General features: G+C 38.0%; 1 protein-coding gene across 1 annotated transcript in view; it reads right to left on the reverse strand.

The window, feature by feature from the left end:
- Positions 1-17186, reverse strand: part of VWA3B (von Willebrand factor A domain containing 3B) — a gene marked incomplete at both ends in the record, with an annotated part of 90771 nt that overhangs the window by 58003 nt on the left and 15582 nt on the right. The window contains 4 exons of the mRNA XM_083362560.1: positions 374-512; positions 1680-1834; positions 3274-3470; positions 5880-5996. Coding sequence (XP_083218686.1) covers positions 374-512; positions 1680-1834; positions 3274-3470; positions 5880-5996 — 608 coding nt within the window. The remainder of the gene's footprint in view (positions 1-373; positions 513-1679; positions 1835-3273; positions 3471-5879; positions 5997-17186) is intronic.

Consider the following 17186-nt stretch of genomic DNA (forward strand, 5'->3'; position numbering starts at 1 on the left):
CTAAGTAAGACACTTGTTAAGTGAATTTTATCCCATTTTATGACTTTTCTTGCTACAGGGGATCAATCAGTTAAGTGAATCTTGCTTCTGCATTGACGTTGCTTGTCAGAAGGTAGCAAAAGGGATGACATGACCAAGGGACGTTGCAATTGTCATAAATCAAGTGATCCTGGGGATGCTGCAACGGTCATAAGTGTGAAAAGCAGTCATAAGTCACTTTTTCAGTGATGTTGTAACTTTGAATAGTCACCAAACAAACTGCTATAAGTCGAGGACTATCTGTAAAAGGCAACTTTCTATCTAGACCCATTTCAGAAAAAGTCAGTCATTCCACATTAGGACACTTGTCTGCACCAAAATTGCTGTCACTCACTCTTATGAGTTGATATATTTTCTCCTTCACCACAGGCAGTTTATATATCATAGACTGTGATACATCAATGAGGATATAGATGTGGCCTTCTGTGACATCTCCAAAGAGCGCTCGGCTTCCTTTCTTAAGGTCCTGAATTCTACACAAGAATACTTTTTTACATGAAATGAAAGGCATAGCAAGAATGATGTCTGAAATGCTCACTTCCTAGTATTCTAAATCATTTTATTTTTATTAATTTAATATAAAGGATAAAAGAATGCCAAGTAAATCACTTTAAGAAAGACAAATAAATATTATTAATTAAAAGACATTTGAAATTGGAAGATAAACAAAGATTATTGGATAACTTGCAGGAATATAGTTTCTAGGCTACATACTGTAGATTTTATGTTAGTAGTGAGTTAAAACAGCTGTCAGTCATTGAATTGGTATTACAATTTCCATTATTCTCAGCAAAGAAAACCTAAAGCAGACATGTCAAACTTGCGACGTCACGTGACGTCATGCAAAGTATCTGAGCCTTTTTGCCATTGCTGGCAATTGGGTGGGCATGGCTTCCGCAGGCTGGCAGTTTGACACTCCTGACCTACAGCATCAAATGAGGATTAGGAATAATCAGATTGTAGTCTTCATATTACCATGTAACTGTGCCATCACATAACCTAATCTACTTTATGGAATGATTGAGAGGGTACATTTCAATTGGACTTCTCTTTCCATCGGCTTTGAACAAAGAGGGAATATAAACTAAATATCCCCTAAATACTGAATAAATATTCAATATTAAAGAAATAATACTTGCTTTTAGAAGCTCCATGGTAACTATTATGAATTGTTTAATTCAAATTTTATTCAAAATCTCAGATTAAAAAATAAAGTAAGACTTGAATAGTCATAATTTCAACATGATGCAAATGTATTAAAGGAAATGTATGACTACTGTATGTTGGGATGAATACTTCTAGAATTTTGGTCATTATTTTAGTAAAATATACAGCGTATGGGGCATTGCAGAATAAAAGTGATGTTTTTACAGCTGAATTTCATTAAAAATAAGATATTAGGTTTTAAGGTTATGGAATGTAATTATGCTACTCAAATGAATCTTCATAAATGAATACAGTATACACACATTTGATATTATAGTTAGAGACCCTTAACATTGCCCATGCTTAATTTTTAAACAATTACAGTACTCCGCATTAAATATCTTTTTAATAAAAATATTTTTAATAAGATACATCAGCCTTTTTTCAGCACAAGATCTGTTTTTAGAAAATATGTTATCCGGATGCAAACTAACCTTTCTTCCATCTGATGAAGAGCGTTCTTCACTTTATTTTCAAACTCCTTGCATCTTTCTTTATTCAAATGTAAATGAATTATAGACCCATCTTCCAAGACAGTATATATAAAATTGTTACAGTATTTGGCATGGATTACCTTTTTATTTGTCTCCTAAAAGAACAAAGATTTCCTCTGTGAGTATGATTTCTTAAGTTTCCCTAAATCTACTCAAGCTTTAAAATCAGTAGATGTAAATGAGTTTGAAATGAATTCAGTAAGTGGTGTGCAACAGGACAAAAGAATCAGAGGCCTTGTAAACTTTTGATTAGCCTTGTCTCAGCTGATGCAATTTAAATACACTGAAGTACAATCCCCTACAGAGACTAGGATATTGTGAATTATTATTTAGCACATTAGAGACAAGCCCACATAGATCAACAACCTTGAAATATAGGTAATCCTTGACCTGCAACAGTTCATTTAGTGATTGTTCAAAGTTACCCACGGCAATGAAAAAAGTGACTTCTGACCATTTTTCACACTTACGACTGTTGCAGCATCCCCATGTCACATAATCAAAATTCGTATGCTTGGCAACTGTCTCACATTTATGATGGTTGCCATGTGCTGGGGGTCACGTGATCCCCTTCTGCAACCTTCTGACAGACAAAGTCAAAGGGAAAGCTAGCTTCACTTAACAACCGGGTTACTAACTTAATAACTGAAGTGATTCACTTAACAGCAGTGGCAAGAAAGATCATAAAATGGGAACAAGGAAGGAAGGAAGGAAGGAAGGAAGGAAGGAAGGAAGGAAGGAAGGAAGGAAGGAAGGGAAGGGAATGAGAAGGAGGGAGGCAGGGTGGGAGGGAAAAAGGAAGGAAGGAACCCCCTGCACGGTAACCACAATGCCAATGCGGCCCTCAGTGAAATTGAGTTTGACACCCCTGATATAAAAGGTTAAGTGAATCTGGTTTCCCCACTGACTTTGCTTGTCAAAGGTTGCAGAGGGGAATCACATGACCTTGAGACACAGCAGCCATCATAAATATGAATCAATTGCCAAGGATCCGAATGTAAATCACATGACCCTGGGAATGCTGAAATGGTCATAAGTGTGAAAAATGGTCATGTAACTTTTTTCAGTGCCATTGTAACTTCGAACAGTCACTAAGCAAACTGTTGTAAGTTGAAGACTACCTGTACTTTATCACTTTTTTTCCTTTTTTGGGGGGGGGTCATCAAGTTTTTAACACCTTGCTAGGCAACTGGTGGTACTCGGATATTGCCATATCCTAAAAGTGGTACAATGGATGAAAAGGTTGAAAAAAAGCCCTGTCCTAGAGGACTAAGAAAATAGCAAACATACTCTTTACGCCATTCAGTCACAATTCCTAACCAGTTTTAATAACAGCAGGAAATCTTGCTAGGCAAACAATGGGATCCTGTAAGGGTATCAACATGATAGTGGCCAGAAGTGCAAATGAAGCTTTCTATTATAGAAGAAACAAAGCTAACATAGATCTGGAAATCTATTTGATCTCCCCACTAACCTCCCACAACTCCACAAAAAAGTAGAAAAATTATAATACAACAATGGGAAGATTTCTTACAGCATTTGTCTGAAGAAATTCATCTTCTGGCTTGGATTTTATATCTACAATTCCATTTACATGACGAAAAGCACAATCAGAAAAAGCTCTAGGTATGGTCAGATTCTGGGCTTTCAAACCATTCTTCTGAAGCCACTCTCTGGAATTCACAAAATCTTTTACTTCTGGCTCACATTCTATTTTATCCATTTCTTCTGCTGATACAAAAATGTTAATAAATTAGCATGTGCTAATATCAGTCTGAAGCTAATATCAGTCTGAAGGGGGAAGCAACCCCCTCGTTAGTGCCTGCATTTCCTTTGTACTGGCGGACGAATGACTGACCATAGGAATATGGCCAGCTCCTAAGCTGCAGACAGCCGAAGTCAAAGCTAACATCAGGCAACATTAAAGCAGCGTGGAAGAGTTGAGGGTAAGAATCACCTCTTGTACCTCAATCAGCTTTTTTTCACCTAATTAAGCTGCTAAGTACTTTCCCCCCTGTGGATAGTGAGGGGGGATTTAACCCTCCCCTCGGAAGGCGGCAAACAAATTCAGGGGGCTTTTTTGGAAACAAAAAAAAAAGTTTACTTGGAGGACACCCAGTGGGTAAATTTGAAATTGCAATTCTGGGGATAAAGAGTAACCTTGAACACCAGGTGTGAGGGTCTACAATGGAAGATTTTCAAAAACAAATTCATGCTCTGTGGGAAATAGCCTACGAAACTTATCAGCTTCTTTCTACAGCTGGCGATGAAATAAGAGCCTTTGGAAAAGAGTTAGAAAGTATTTCGATGAAACAAGCTCAAACTCAGACTGTGATTACAACTAATATCTTATTGGGACAGGACTCAATAGAAGAAATTGAATAATTAAATACATTGGCAGAAGAATTAAATAGTCAACAAATACAGGTTTCTAAAGATGGTGATGGAGAAAATATGGAAGGATGTTTACTTGGACCAGGACAATTGTATCTTTTTTTTCTCTTTTTCTCTTTTTTTTTCTCCTTGCAATTTGTATCTTAATGACTACTATTTAAAATATTGTAAAATTGATACAGATATGGAAATGAGATACATGAGAACTGGATTACATTATTAAGTATTGAAGAGAATTGTATAAAGGAAAAAGAGGTTATTTAGTAATATGCAATCTAAATCTTAAACGTTTTAATTTTAATATTAATGTAAAATTAAAGCTAGAAAAAATAGATAAGGTGTTTGATGTTTTAAAGTTGGAATGTTAAAATATGAAATATATTAAAAGATCGATGGATATACATTCAAAGAATAAAATAAAATAAACTATTAAGTGATTGATGGATAGCAATAAGAAATACATTAATTTGGATAAGAGATAATAAATATCGAAGAAAAAAGAGAGAGGAAGTATTGGCTATAATAATGTGGAGATTTGTAATAATAAGTATCTGTCTGAAATGGAACTATTGTAACTCAGACACCATGTTGCTTTTTAAAGATATTATTGTAAACATTGAAAAACTAATAAAATATTATATAAAAAAAGAAATTTGTGGTTGGGAAGGGCTGCTGTTCTCCTGGACATTGGAGTGAGATAAGGAGAAAAAGCAGCTCACTTTTGACCTTGAGGGGCAGCTGCGTTGTCATGAGACTGATGGAGTGACCTGACTGCTATTCAGAGCTACTGTGGGGAAATTTTGAATAAGCAGTTCCATTGGTGCAGCAAGGTATATAAGTGTTGGGGTCTCTGGGAGAACACCAATCTCCTCAGTAGCTACAGGACATGGAGAGGGGAGGGGAGAAGACAGGAGAGGAGACTAAAAGACTAATGTCTTCTCTTGTGGATTGAGAAGCTGGAGAGAAATTGGAGAGTGAAGTGTGCAGGGTAAATGACCTTTGGGGGAGAAAGAAGGGTCCAAGGGTGGCTTTTCTAGAAGACAGGAAGCAAAGACCCAGACGGATGACCTCCATTCAAGATTCTGGAAGGCTGGGAAGAATCCACATGGTTGCAGGTGACATCTTCACTCAAGACTTAAAGGGGACAGAGAGAATTGACTACCAGTACAGAAACCTTGGTTTTTGGGAGAAAATGTGGCAGAAGACCCTGAGAAAAGTTCTTCCCCCTACACAAAGCAGGTGTTTTGGCTGAACTGAAGAAATTCCAATAATGCTGAACACAGTCCAGTTCATTCCTTCCTTAACCAACAATCTCTTTTATCAGAGGAAATAAGCCTGTTAGGATCAGTTTTGTAATAAATTCTTCCCACCGAAGAGAGATCTTATGTTGAACCCAGATCTACTGAGGCAAGCTGTGGCAAAAGACCAAGTGAAGGTGATGATCATAATAATTTGAACAAACAGTAGCTATTGCATCAGTAAATGAATATATATGTATGTACACTGAAGGATTAATAAGCTAGATCTTCTTAACTTCTCCAATTTAGCTCTGTTATTTTTCTCAAGTTCAGAAGTAGATTACAAATAAAAACAGTCAAGTCAGGGAGAATTTTATTCTAACATTTATACTGTTTCTACAGATTTACAATATGTAGATTGATCTCTAATGGATTGCACCTATTGAGAATGCTTTCCATCAAACTGTTCATAAATCAAGCCTTTGGCAATTATGCATTTATAAAATACCTGCCACTGTTTCAGACTTCTCAAACTCTATGACAATTTTCTCTATCTGGGTTAAGATATTCTTGGCTTCCTCTAGTTCCTTCCAAATCAGATAGACATCTTCTCTGACACCAGTTCCTGCATTTGAGGGAAGATATAAAGACACAGAGAATAGATTAGCTAACACTGATGAGAGTTTTTCTACCCTTTCATAATCGTTAAATATTGTTGTATTTGATAACCCTAGGGCAGCTACAACAAATCATTACCCTTTTTAAAAGAGCTTGTTCATGACTATGTAATTCTGGGGAGCCAATTCTATGCTGTATTCATATTTCATGAAAACAAACTAAACCTATTAATTCCAGAATTATCATACTTCAGGGCATTATGCAGAGACCTAGCTCCCTGGATAAGGCTTTAATGCTTGGAAAGATGGAAGGAAAGAGAAGAAGAGAAGGACCAGCAGCAAGGTGGATGAACTCAGTTACAGTGGAAATGGCTGGAATGTCTAACACTGGAAGATCTGAAGGACCTTTTTAGGGACCAATTGTCATGAAGAAAATCTATAGTTGACACTAATTTAATGACACATAATCATTAATTACATACCTTTCTCTGAATTGTGTCCAGAGCCTTTTATAAAAAATATCACACATTATTTTAACATGTATTTAACCAGTCTTAAAGTTGGTGAAACCACCCAGACATCCAGGTTATTTAAGCATATTGTCTTGAAAGAATGAAACTGGGAATAACCAAGTGAGAAAAATGGAGGAGTATCACTGTTGTTGTTTTTTCTTTTCTTGTGCAGCCCCATGTAAGCTGAGGAAAGTTGTGTTGATAGGCTATGCAGTTCTTCATGACAGTATGGAAAGTGAGTGTGTATGCCATGAAGAGAAATAAATAGAAACCGTCCTCTCCAAGATTCTTTCACACAGCTTCCATCATAGAAGTCTATGAAGTCATTCTATGAAGAAAATGAGTCCCTTTAAGATCAATTCTGAAATACAGTCTTATCAGAAATTAAGAATTGTCATCCTGTACTTCCACTTCTACCACTCTAATGGCAGAAAGTGAAGAGGAACTAAAGAGCCTCTTGTTGCGGGTGAAGGAGGAGAATGCAAAAGTTGGCTTGAAACTTAACATTAAGAAAACCAAGATCATGGCATCTGGCCCTCTCAATTCCTGACAAATAGATGGGGAAGAAATGGAGGTAGTGACAGATTTTATTTTCCTGGACTCCAAGATCACCACAGACAGGGACTGCAGCCAAGAAATTAAAAGACGCTTGCTCCTGGGGAGGAAAGCCATGGCAAATCTAGACAGCACACTAAAAAGCAGAGACATCACCCTGCCAACAAAAGTGCGTATAGTCAAGGCTATGGTCTTCCCAGTTGCAGTGTATGGCTGTGAAAGTTGGACCATAAGAAAGGCTGAGCGCCAAAGAATTGAGGCCTTTGAACTATGGTGCTGGAAAAGACTCCTGTGAGTCCCTTGGACTGCAAGGCGATCAAACCAGTCAGTCCTGCTCTTTAGAAGGCCAGATCCTAAGTTGAAACTGAAATACTTTGGCCACCTAATGAGAAGGAAGGACTCACTGGAGAAGAGCCTAATGCTGGGAAAGGTTGAGGACAAGAGAAGAATGGGACGACCGAGAATAAGATGGCTGGATGGGAGTCACTGAAGCAGTAGGCATGAGCCTAAATGGACTCCAGAAGATGGTTGAGGACAGGAAGGCCTGGAGGAACGTTGTCCATGGGGTCACGATGGGTCGGACATGACTTTGCAACTAACAACAACTTCCAGTTCTATGGTGCTTCTTAGAGACCACTTTTGCTTTCTCTTAACATAAATGTATCACCACCATTCATTCCAAAGCCTTATGTCTCAAACTCTCCCAAACATGTGAGTATTATTGCAGCGAATAAACATCTAGCCCTCATCAATGTACACAGCACAGAAAAGTGCCAGACATCCAGGAGTCATGAATGCAATATAATTAAGGAATTGATAATGCAATATAATTATGTTTATATAATGCAGATGAATGCTATTCCACAAATGCTTCTGTCATAAGTGGTGCCGCAATGGTACCGCAGTTGGTGTGAACCACGTCATGAACTGATTTGCTAGCACAGCAGATTTCAGAGAGGGCCATATGTCAGAGATTTGGCAGCAATGGATTCCTGCTGTCATTAATATAAGTCAATACAAATAATGCATGCATAATTTTCATAAACTCCAGAACAATTCTATGAGAAGTAGTAAAGCTATTCTGAGTCTTTCATTTTTACTTTTCATTGTGCATTTTTATGTGTTATTGTATACTGCCATCTCCTGGGATTTTTCTATATCTCCTTTATTTGAGTGAAAAAACACTGAAATGAATATAAACCAATTCTACATTTTTTTTAACAAATGGAAGGATCTCATTCATTTCATTTATGATTTTTATTAATAACAATAAATAAAAATAAGTACAATTATCATACTATTAATACATTTTTCAATTCTGAAGCCCAAAGGATAATTTACAAAGCACCAATTTTTAAAAACCACATGTTTAAAAGAAAAAGGCAAAGCAATTAGAATCACTTTGCCTGTAATCCTATACCATCTGACTGAGGATAAAATCCACAGAAATCAACATTTCATTCTGAAAAAATAGGGGTGAGATTACACAGTACAACAAGAATGTAATTCATATTGCAAAGAAATAAGCTGTTGCCATGGTATGAATGAATGTGTGAATGTGTTTGTGTATGCGTGTTACATTCCTATGGCTGCCCATCTCAAAACAGTGAGTCTGGGTGATGTATAAAGAATAAAAATCAAGAGGTATAAAACAGTAATCCATGGCACCAAAGGTAAAACAATACATCTCAACAGTGCTTTTTTTGTAAAAGAAAAAGGTGCCGGAACTCACACATGTCATACAACCCGCCTTGCCTACCCTACAAGGTTCTATCCAAAAAAGGTGCCGGAACTCCGTTCTGAGCGTTCTATGAGGAAAAAAAGCCCTGCATCTCAATCATAAAACCACATCAATAGCGGAACACACCTAATCTCAAATGCCCGGGAAACAGCCAGGTCTTTAGAGCTTATGAAAAGCTACCAGGGTCAGAGCCATCCAGCTCTCCAGGGAAGATGCTGTTTCATAGGATAGATGCTGCCACTGAGATAACTCCAGAGCCCAATAAGATGATATTGTTTCATAAGGGGGGGATCCAAAGTGTGCTCTCTTGAGTAGATATGGTGAGGGGAGAAAAAATATGGGCAGGATACAAACGCAGAAAAGACTCTTCCTTAATTGCTACCTGTGATTCAGAGAGTGGGACTCTAGAAGGCCCAAGAGAAAGATTTTATTATTCAGGCAAGTTTAAGTGGTCCTTAATTTGTCTTACAACTATGAAAGAAAAAATCACGGCCCACACTTGTTCCTTTACGCAAAGCATTTCTAGAGAAACAAAGCTACCCATGGGACAACATATAATTATCAAAGAAGGCAGAATGCTGAGTTTCAAAGAGGATAAAGCCAATATTCAAAAGAAATTCTCCTGCCTGGCTTCTTAAGCAACAGTTTCTAAAAATTATTTTCTTAACCAATGTAGAGATTTGTTTTGGCTGAAACCAAGTAAGAATGTTAATGCCTATTAATATAGTTTAAATTCTCTTTTCTTTTCTTTTTTTGACTGGTTTGCAATCCTGCACACACTGTAAATGTCTACCTGGTTCTGACATGGGAAAGCATGGTTTTCTATCAGGAGTAGAAGTTGACGCAAGCCCCAGCCTCATGAACTCTGTCTCCCCTTTTCAAATAACAAGCAATTCAACTTCCACTCCTGTTTTTTTAAGCCTGTATTTTCTATTTCAGTGTTTTTCAGTGTATGAGAAACAAAATAGTCTGTACAAAATACTAGAAAGCAACTACAGAGGATATTTAATTTAAATCAGAACTTATGGATTGATAGATTAGTAGATCTAATACTCTAAATACCGTTTAATATTAAATCCAATTTAAATAGTGTCACTGCCATTGCACTGGGAGGAGGACAAGTGACAAAACACAAACTAGGATATCCCATCATATATGCTTCACAATTCACATATTTGCACCTGACATTGGGATGGAAATATGAAAGGCCAGCATTTGCATAGTGTATTTCTTATCATCATAGCTTCCTGCCAATGGCTATGATTATTGTATTTGTGACTCTTAACTCTATATGATTGCCTGTGGTGCATGAATGCTTAATGTTTTTACAAAGAGTTTTGAGAAGTGGACTGAAAAGAATTACAATTTTCAAGTAAGATAAATTCTGATATTGAGCAAGGGTGAAAACGGTCCTTAAAAGCTAGATTGCATTGGCTATCATAGCCTAAGCATTTACATACAACAAATATTACATTCCCAAGACATATATTTCTTTATTAAAACTGAATGAATTGTGCAATAGTTTCCTGTCCATATTTCCCAATCTTGACTGATCATATGTATTTTCCTATTTTAAACTTAAGTTCAACAATCTTGACACATACAGGTGAAACTCGAAAAATTAGAATATCGTGCAAAAGTTCATTTATTTCAGTAATGCAACTTAAAAGGGGAAACTAATATATGAGATAGACTCATTACATGCAAAGCAAGATAGTTCAAGCTGTGATTTGTCATAATTGTGATGATTATGGCTTACAGCTCATGAAAACCCCAAATCCACAATCTCAGAAAATTAGAATATTGTGAAAAGGTGCAATATTCTAGGCTCAAAGTGTCCCACTCTAATCAGCTAATTAAGCCATAACACCTGCAAAGGGTTCCTGAGCCTTTAAATGGTCTCTCAGTCTGGTTCAGTAGGAATCACAATCATGGGGAAGACTGGTGGCCTGACAGTTGTGAAGAAAACCATCATTGACACCCTCCATAAGGAGGAAAAGCCTCAAAAGGTAATTGCAAAAGAAGTTGGATGTTCCCAAACTGCTGTATCAAAGCACATTATAAAAAGTTATGTGGAAGGGAAAAGTGTGGAAGAAAAAGGTGCACAAGCAGCAGGGATGACTGCAGCCTGGAGAGGATTGTCAGGAAAAGGCCATTCAAAAGTGTTGGGGACTTTCACAAGGAGTGGACTGAGGCTGGAGTCAGTGCATCAAGAGCCACCACACAGAGACGGATCCTGGACATGGGCTTCAAATGTCGTATTCCTCTTGTCAAGCCACTCCTGAACAACAAACATCAGAAGCGTCTTACCTGGGCTAAAGAAAAACAGACCTGGTCTGTTGCTCAGTGGTCCAAAGTCCTCTTTTCTGATGAGAGCAACTTTTGCATCTCATTTGGAAACCAAGGACCCAGAGTCTGGAGGAAGAATGGAGAGGCACACACTGCAAGATGCTTGAAGTCCAGTGTGAAGTTTCCACAGTCTGTGTTGATTTGGGGAGCCATGTCATCTGCTGGTGTTGGTCCACTGTGCTTCATTAAGTCCAGGGTCAACGCAGCCGTCTACCAGGAGATTTTGGAGCACTTCATGCTTCCTTCTGCAGATGAGCTTTATGGGGATGCTGACTTCATTTTCCAGCAGGACCTGGCACCTGCCCACACTGCCAAAAGCACCAAAACCTGGTTCAATGATCGTGGGATTACTGTGCTTGATTGTCCAGCAGACTTGCCTGACCTGAGCCCCATAGATAATCTATGGGGCATTGCCAAGAGAAAGATGAGAGACATAAGACCGAACAATGCAGAAGAGCTGAAGGCCGCTATTGAAGCATCCTGGTCTTCCATAACACCTCAGCAGTGCCACAGGCTGATAGCTTCCATGACACGCCACATTGAGGCAGTAATTGCTGCAAAAGGGGCCCAAACCAAGTACTGAGTACATACGCATGCTTATACTTTTCAGAGGTCTAATATTGTTCTATGTACGCTCCTTGTTTTATTGATTGCATGTAATATTCTAATTTTCTGAGATTGTGGATTTGGGGTTTTCATGAGCTATACGCCATAATCATCACAATTATGACAAATCACAGCTTGAACTATCTTGCTTTGCATGTAATGAGTCTATCTCATATATTAGTTTCCCCTTTTAAGTTGCATTACTGAAATAAATGAACTTTTGCACGATATTCTAATTTTTCAAGTTTCACCTGTATATTTCCCTGAAAGAAAAGGTCAGAACATGTCAAAGCCAATTTCATTTGCATGTCATTTCATTTCTATCACAGAAAACAAATCCCCAAATACCAACATTTACCATCTAAACATATAACATCCCAAAAGACTTGGCTCATCGTTCCTCTCATTAACACTTTTCCAAGTTTTGAATCTCTATAAACTTATCACGGGAAACCTATACTTCATAATAATTCATCAAGGGTATGGATTTCATCCAATAAGTACCAGTCAACAGCTGTTACAATAAGTTGTGGAAAATGAGCACTGCTGGCTGTCTTTATCACCATCATTGTTTACAGCTTAACTGCTTCTGAAACCTTCCCAGTGTTCTATTGAATATTTTTTTGATTCTCATCCCAATGACAGAACACCAAATTATCCCAATGGCAAACATAATAATACAAACTATTTTCTCTCACAATGCATACTTGATTAACGGGATTTAGTCTCTAACAATGCAGTAATGGCCAAGAATTAACAGAATAATTTGTATTGATGGCAGTAAACAAAGAACCAGGTTTTGAAAGAGAGGGGAAAACAAAGGGGATACACTCAATATAAAAGTTGTCTTTGAAACACTTGGACAGCACAAATCTAAGGATGTTGATGGTGGTTTGTTCTCTGAGCTTGTTGTTCAGTTTCTGAACATTTCGTCACCAGGCAAGTAACATCATCAGCAAAACTTTGATTGAAGTGTCTTGTTTCAGTTCTCTTCTGTTTTTATAGGTCTTATGTGGTCAATTGGATCGACTGATGATGTTACCTAGCCTGGTGATGAAATGTTCGGAAACTGAACAACAAGCTCAGAGAACAAGCCACCACCAATATCTGTCACCAGAGCTACAAATATTTTCCACCATTTTTAAATCTAAGGATGTGTAAATAATATGCTTTAAAAATGAAAGTGGTAATTCCTGCTTATTAAAGTCTGAACCTTTTCAATATTCATTTTAATTAGTTTCTTTCATTTTAGAAGTTATCTATTCAGCATTTAACTTAGTATATACTGTATATTGCATATAGTATATACTGAATATTGCATACAATATACACTGTATATTGCATACTTATATACTGTATATTGCATACAGTTTCTATGTATTGGAATGACACCAAATCTCTGGAAATTTTTGATTCCTATATCTGTCTTGATATAGGAACCCAAATCATTTCCCATACATTAAATAGATAGCAAAGGCCTTCACATCACATTGTCACCAGTATGCTCACGCCCAATTCTAAAAGCATCTTTCTTTTGGAAACAACTTCTGTGAAATCTGCTTCCTTAGATATTTTGCTTGCTCACAATATGAGCTGTCCCTGGAAACTGATCCAAACTGTTTCAACTGATGGCTGCTAGGATTTAGCAAGCTGTCTTTTCCCTTGCTGCCCATCATGGAATTATTGAAAGTTACAAAATTATATCAAAAGCACCTGGGAAAGAAAATTACTGAGTCCTTTGAAAATCAGAAGTTCAGCAATAAATAAATGAAGCTGCTCAGGGTCACTTCTGTGTGCAAAGTTATTTTGGTGTTTATTTAATAAACTATATTAAATAACATAATTATTACCCCTCACATCCTGGACATAAACTGTTTTAACTCCTCCCCTCAGGACACTGCTATAGAGCATTGCATGCCAAAACAACTAGACACAAAGAGTTTTTCCCCTCATGCTATCGCTCTGCTAAACACATAATTCCCACAGCCCTGTCTTATGCTTAAGTATATCTAATCATGTAATACGACTGTATTACTATTATCCTTCTCACCTTTCCTATTACCTACTCTTATTGGTATCTTATGACTATCACTTTGTTGGTTGTATCTTATGATATATGATTGTATCTTATGATTTATCACTTTGTTGCTTGTATGTATACTGAGAGCTTACACCCTGGAGACAAATTCCTTGTGTGTCCAATTACATTTGGCCAATAAAGAATGTTCTATTCTATTCTATTCTGTCAGAAAACATGTAGAACGTGTAAGTCACATTTCTGTGTTCGATGTGTACATGATTAAATATCCTTAGGCATAAGGCAGTACTGTGGGAATTATGTGTTTAGCAGAGTAATGGCATGAGGGAAACAACTTTCTTTGTCTTTGTTCAGTCGCATCAAACTGTAAGATAGGTGGCGAATAACTTTAATAATTAATGTTTAGTCATCTATGGTTCTATTTGATGTTTGATTTATGCCTTCATAAACATTTTAGAACAACAGACTACAACATTCTATCTTCTAGAGCAGACATGTCAAACACAAGGCCCGGGGGCGAGATCCGGCCCACGAAGTGGTTTTATGTGGCCCACGAAGCCATCCTGGAAACAGTGAGGGAACGGCCCCCACTGCCTTGGCCCTGGCCCAGAGACCCTCCTTCTGCCAGAGACCCTCAGATCTGTCCCACTCCTGCCCAGGTCCCCATAGGCACCCTTGATGCGAACGATGTAGAGCTGGCCACGCCCACCCAGTAGGCCATATGCACTCTGGCCTTGCCCACCCAGTAGGCCACGCCCACCCTGGCCATACCCACCTGGCCCCCTGAGGGCAACCGCAATGCTGATGTGGCCCTCAATGAAATTGAGTTTGACACCCCTGTTCTAGAGCCTTGGTGGAGCAGTGGGCTAATGCCTCCTTAAGTAACCCCAGCTGCCTGCAATTAGTGCAGGTTCGCATCCCACCAGGCTCAAGGTTGACTCAGCCTTCCATCCTTCCGAGGTAGGTAAAATGAGGACCCAGATTGTTGGGGGCAATTAAGCTGACTTTGTAATAATGCCGCTTGGGGTGTGTGTGTGAAAGCCCTAACAAGCAGGCATATACATAGAATGAAGGCTACTGCTAAGCTTGTAAGCCACCCTGAGTCTTCGAAGAAGGGCGGGATATAAATGGAATTAAAATAAAAAAAATATTAGCATGAACACACTATATAATAACTCAGTTTAAATACTTTATACCAATTTCGTTTTCCATATTTTGAACAAAATATTTTAGAATGCAAATGCTGTTCTTTTTAAGCACACTGGGGAGAAAAAAAGTAAAATTAAAACAAAAATGTTGTTCTGATCTCTTTTCTGCTGGTGAAAAGCTCTCACACAGTAATAGCTAGGAGTGACATCGTAACTACAACAATAATGTCAGTTAAATGCCCAGGATTATTTGTATTCCCATTTAATGTGTTAATAGGATGTTAATAGTTAATAATACTGCTAAGCTTGTAAGCCGCCCTGAGTCTTCGGAGAAGGGCGGGATATAAATGGAATAAAAATAAAATAAATAAAATAAATAAAATAGGATGCAGCATACTGAGCATTTCTAGAAGATTACTACACTTTGTGGCTGATTGAAACCACACCACAATTCACTCATAAAAAGAAAGGCACGGGCATTATTTTAATATTTCTCAGCCCACCCATTGAACTATAAACCAGGTACCTAGAGAGAAGCAGAGGGAAAGCTTCCCTCTATCAGCAAAAGCCAGTAGAGATGCTTACTTAGATGCAGGAAATTATTAAACAACTGCTGAATCAAAATTAAGGGGAATTAGGAAGGTATATCTGTGAAGAGCTTCACGGTCCTAAACAATTTTGAAGAAAACAAGAAATTCATATCCTTTCTTCTTATGTCAATTGTATGTAATTTTCCTTTGTTTTCATCTTTCCAAGATCTGCAATTTACTCTTGTGATCTGAGGGCTGGAGAAAATCAACCAAGCATTCAGAGTTAATTTTCCCTACCTCTGTGGGAAAGCTTTAATTAGCATATTTATCAAATGGATTTTGATAAACCTTTGAGCATGATTCCTCACAAAACAGCTGATGATACAAGGGAGAACCAAGATGAATGCAAGTAGTAACCTAGGGGTTAGCAATAAATTAAAAAATAGTTGGAGGATTATTTTTTAAAAAAGAAAAGATCATTGGGAATCACTTGAAGTCCACATCATCAAAGTTACAAGGGAAACAATGGCACAAAAGTGGAAGGGGGTTCATCTACCACTATCATACTGCAATACATAAAAATAGCCACTTCAGCTAATCAGAATCAAACAGGGCAGGCTATGTTCAAACAACAGAGACCCACACAATTTGCTCCTTAATGAGCCAACTATTTTCTGGGGGAAGGGAGGATTGTTCTAACCTAGATATATCCATGTTTGAAAAACAGTTAAAGCAGAACCTCTGGTTTAAAAAAACTTTCTCCTAAAGAATTGCAATCTAACTGTATAGCCAACACATTTTATCCAAAGCTTCTTTACTCTGTATCAGTTTCAAATCATCTACAATTTCTCCATGATGGTGATTTCTAAACAGTCAGAAATAATGCTTCCTCTTTTGGCCAACTGAGGAAAGTAAATGGGTTTTGTCTTACTAAAGAGTATCAGGTGGGGTTAATTGCTGGAAGGTTGTTTAAGCAGGGAAGCTCCCAGCTCCTCAGACAACCCGTCTCCAGCACCGCCATTGGCTGCTTCTAGGGCGGCAATAGGTTGCTTTAAACCTATTGGCCACCACCTAGAGGCCAGGGTATAAATAGCTGCATTCGCAGCCCTGTTTCTCAGTTCAGTTCCTGTAAGCAAATAAAGAATGATTCTTGCTGAACTCACTCGCCTCGTCTCATCAATCAAGCAACGCACCCAGTATATAACAAAATGCTTCTTGGATTTTTAAAAAAAATGCTGCCAAAAAGCTACTGCACATGAGAGCCAGTTTGGTGTACTGTACTGAGTAAGGCACCAGGCTAGAAATGAAGAGACCATGAGTTCTAGTTTCATCTTAGACACAAGGCTAGCTGGGTGATCATGGACCAGTCATTCTCTCTCAGCCCTAGGAAGCAGGTAATTTCAAAATCTTGCAAAAAAGAACCCTGCAGTGACTGCTCCAGGCACTTGCCAGGAGTCACAGCTGATTTGGAGGCATAGAGAGAGAGAGAGATGCATATAGGCTGGCCACTCCTGTTAGTCTCTTATGCTCAATATGGTGGATTAGGCAGTATCCCTACCAGAGAAATTCAAGCATTCATAAGGAATTCTGACATCCTTAACCTACAGAGAAACACCATCTACATCTTGGTTGTCAGAATCAGACCAGAATTTGAAATGGCCCCTGAACATATAAAAAGGGCCTTTGGAAAAAGAAAATAGTATATTTTTACCCCTTTTC

This window comes from Vipera ursinii (assembly GCF_947247035.1).
Source record: "Vipera ursinii genome assembly, chromosome: 4".
Lineage (NCBI taxonomy): Eukaryota > Metazoa > Chordata > Lepidosauria > Squamata > Viperidae > Vipera > Vipera ursinii.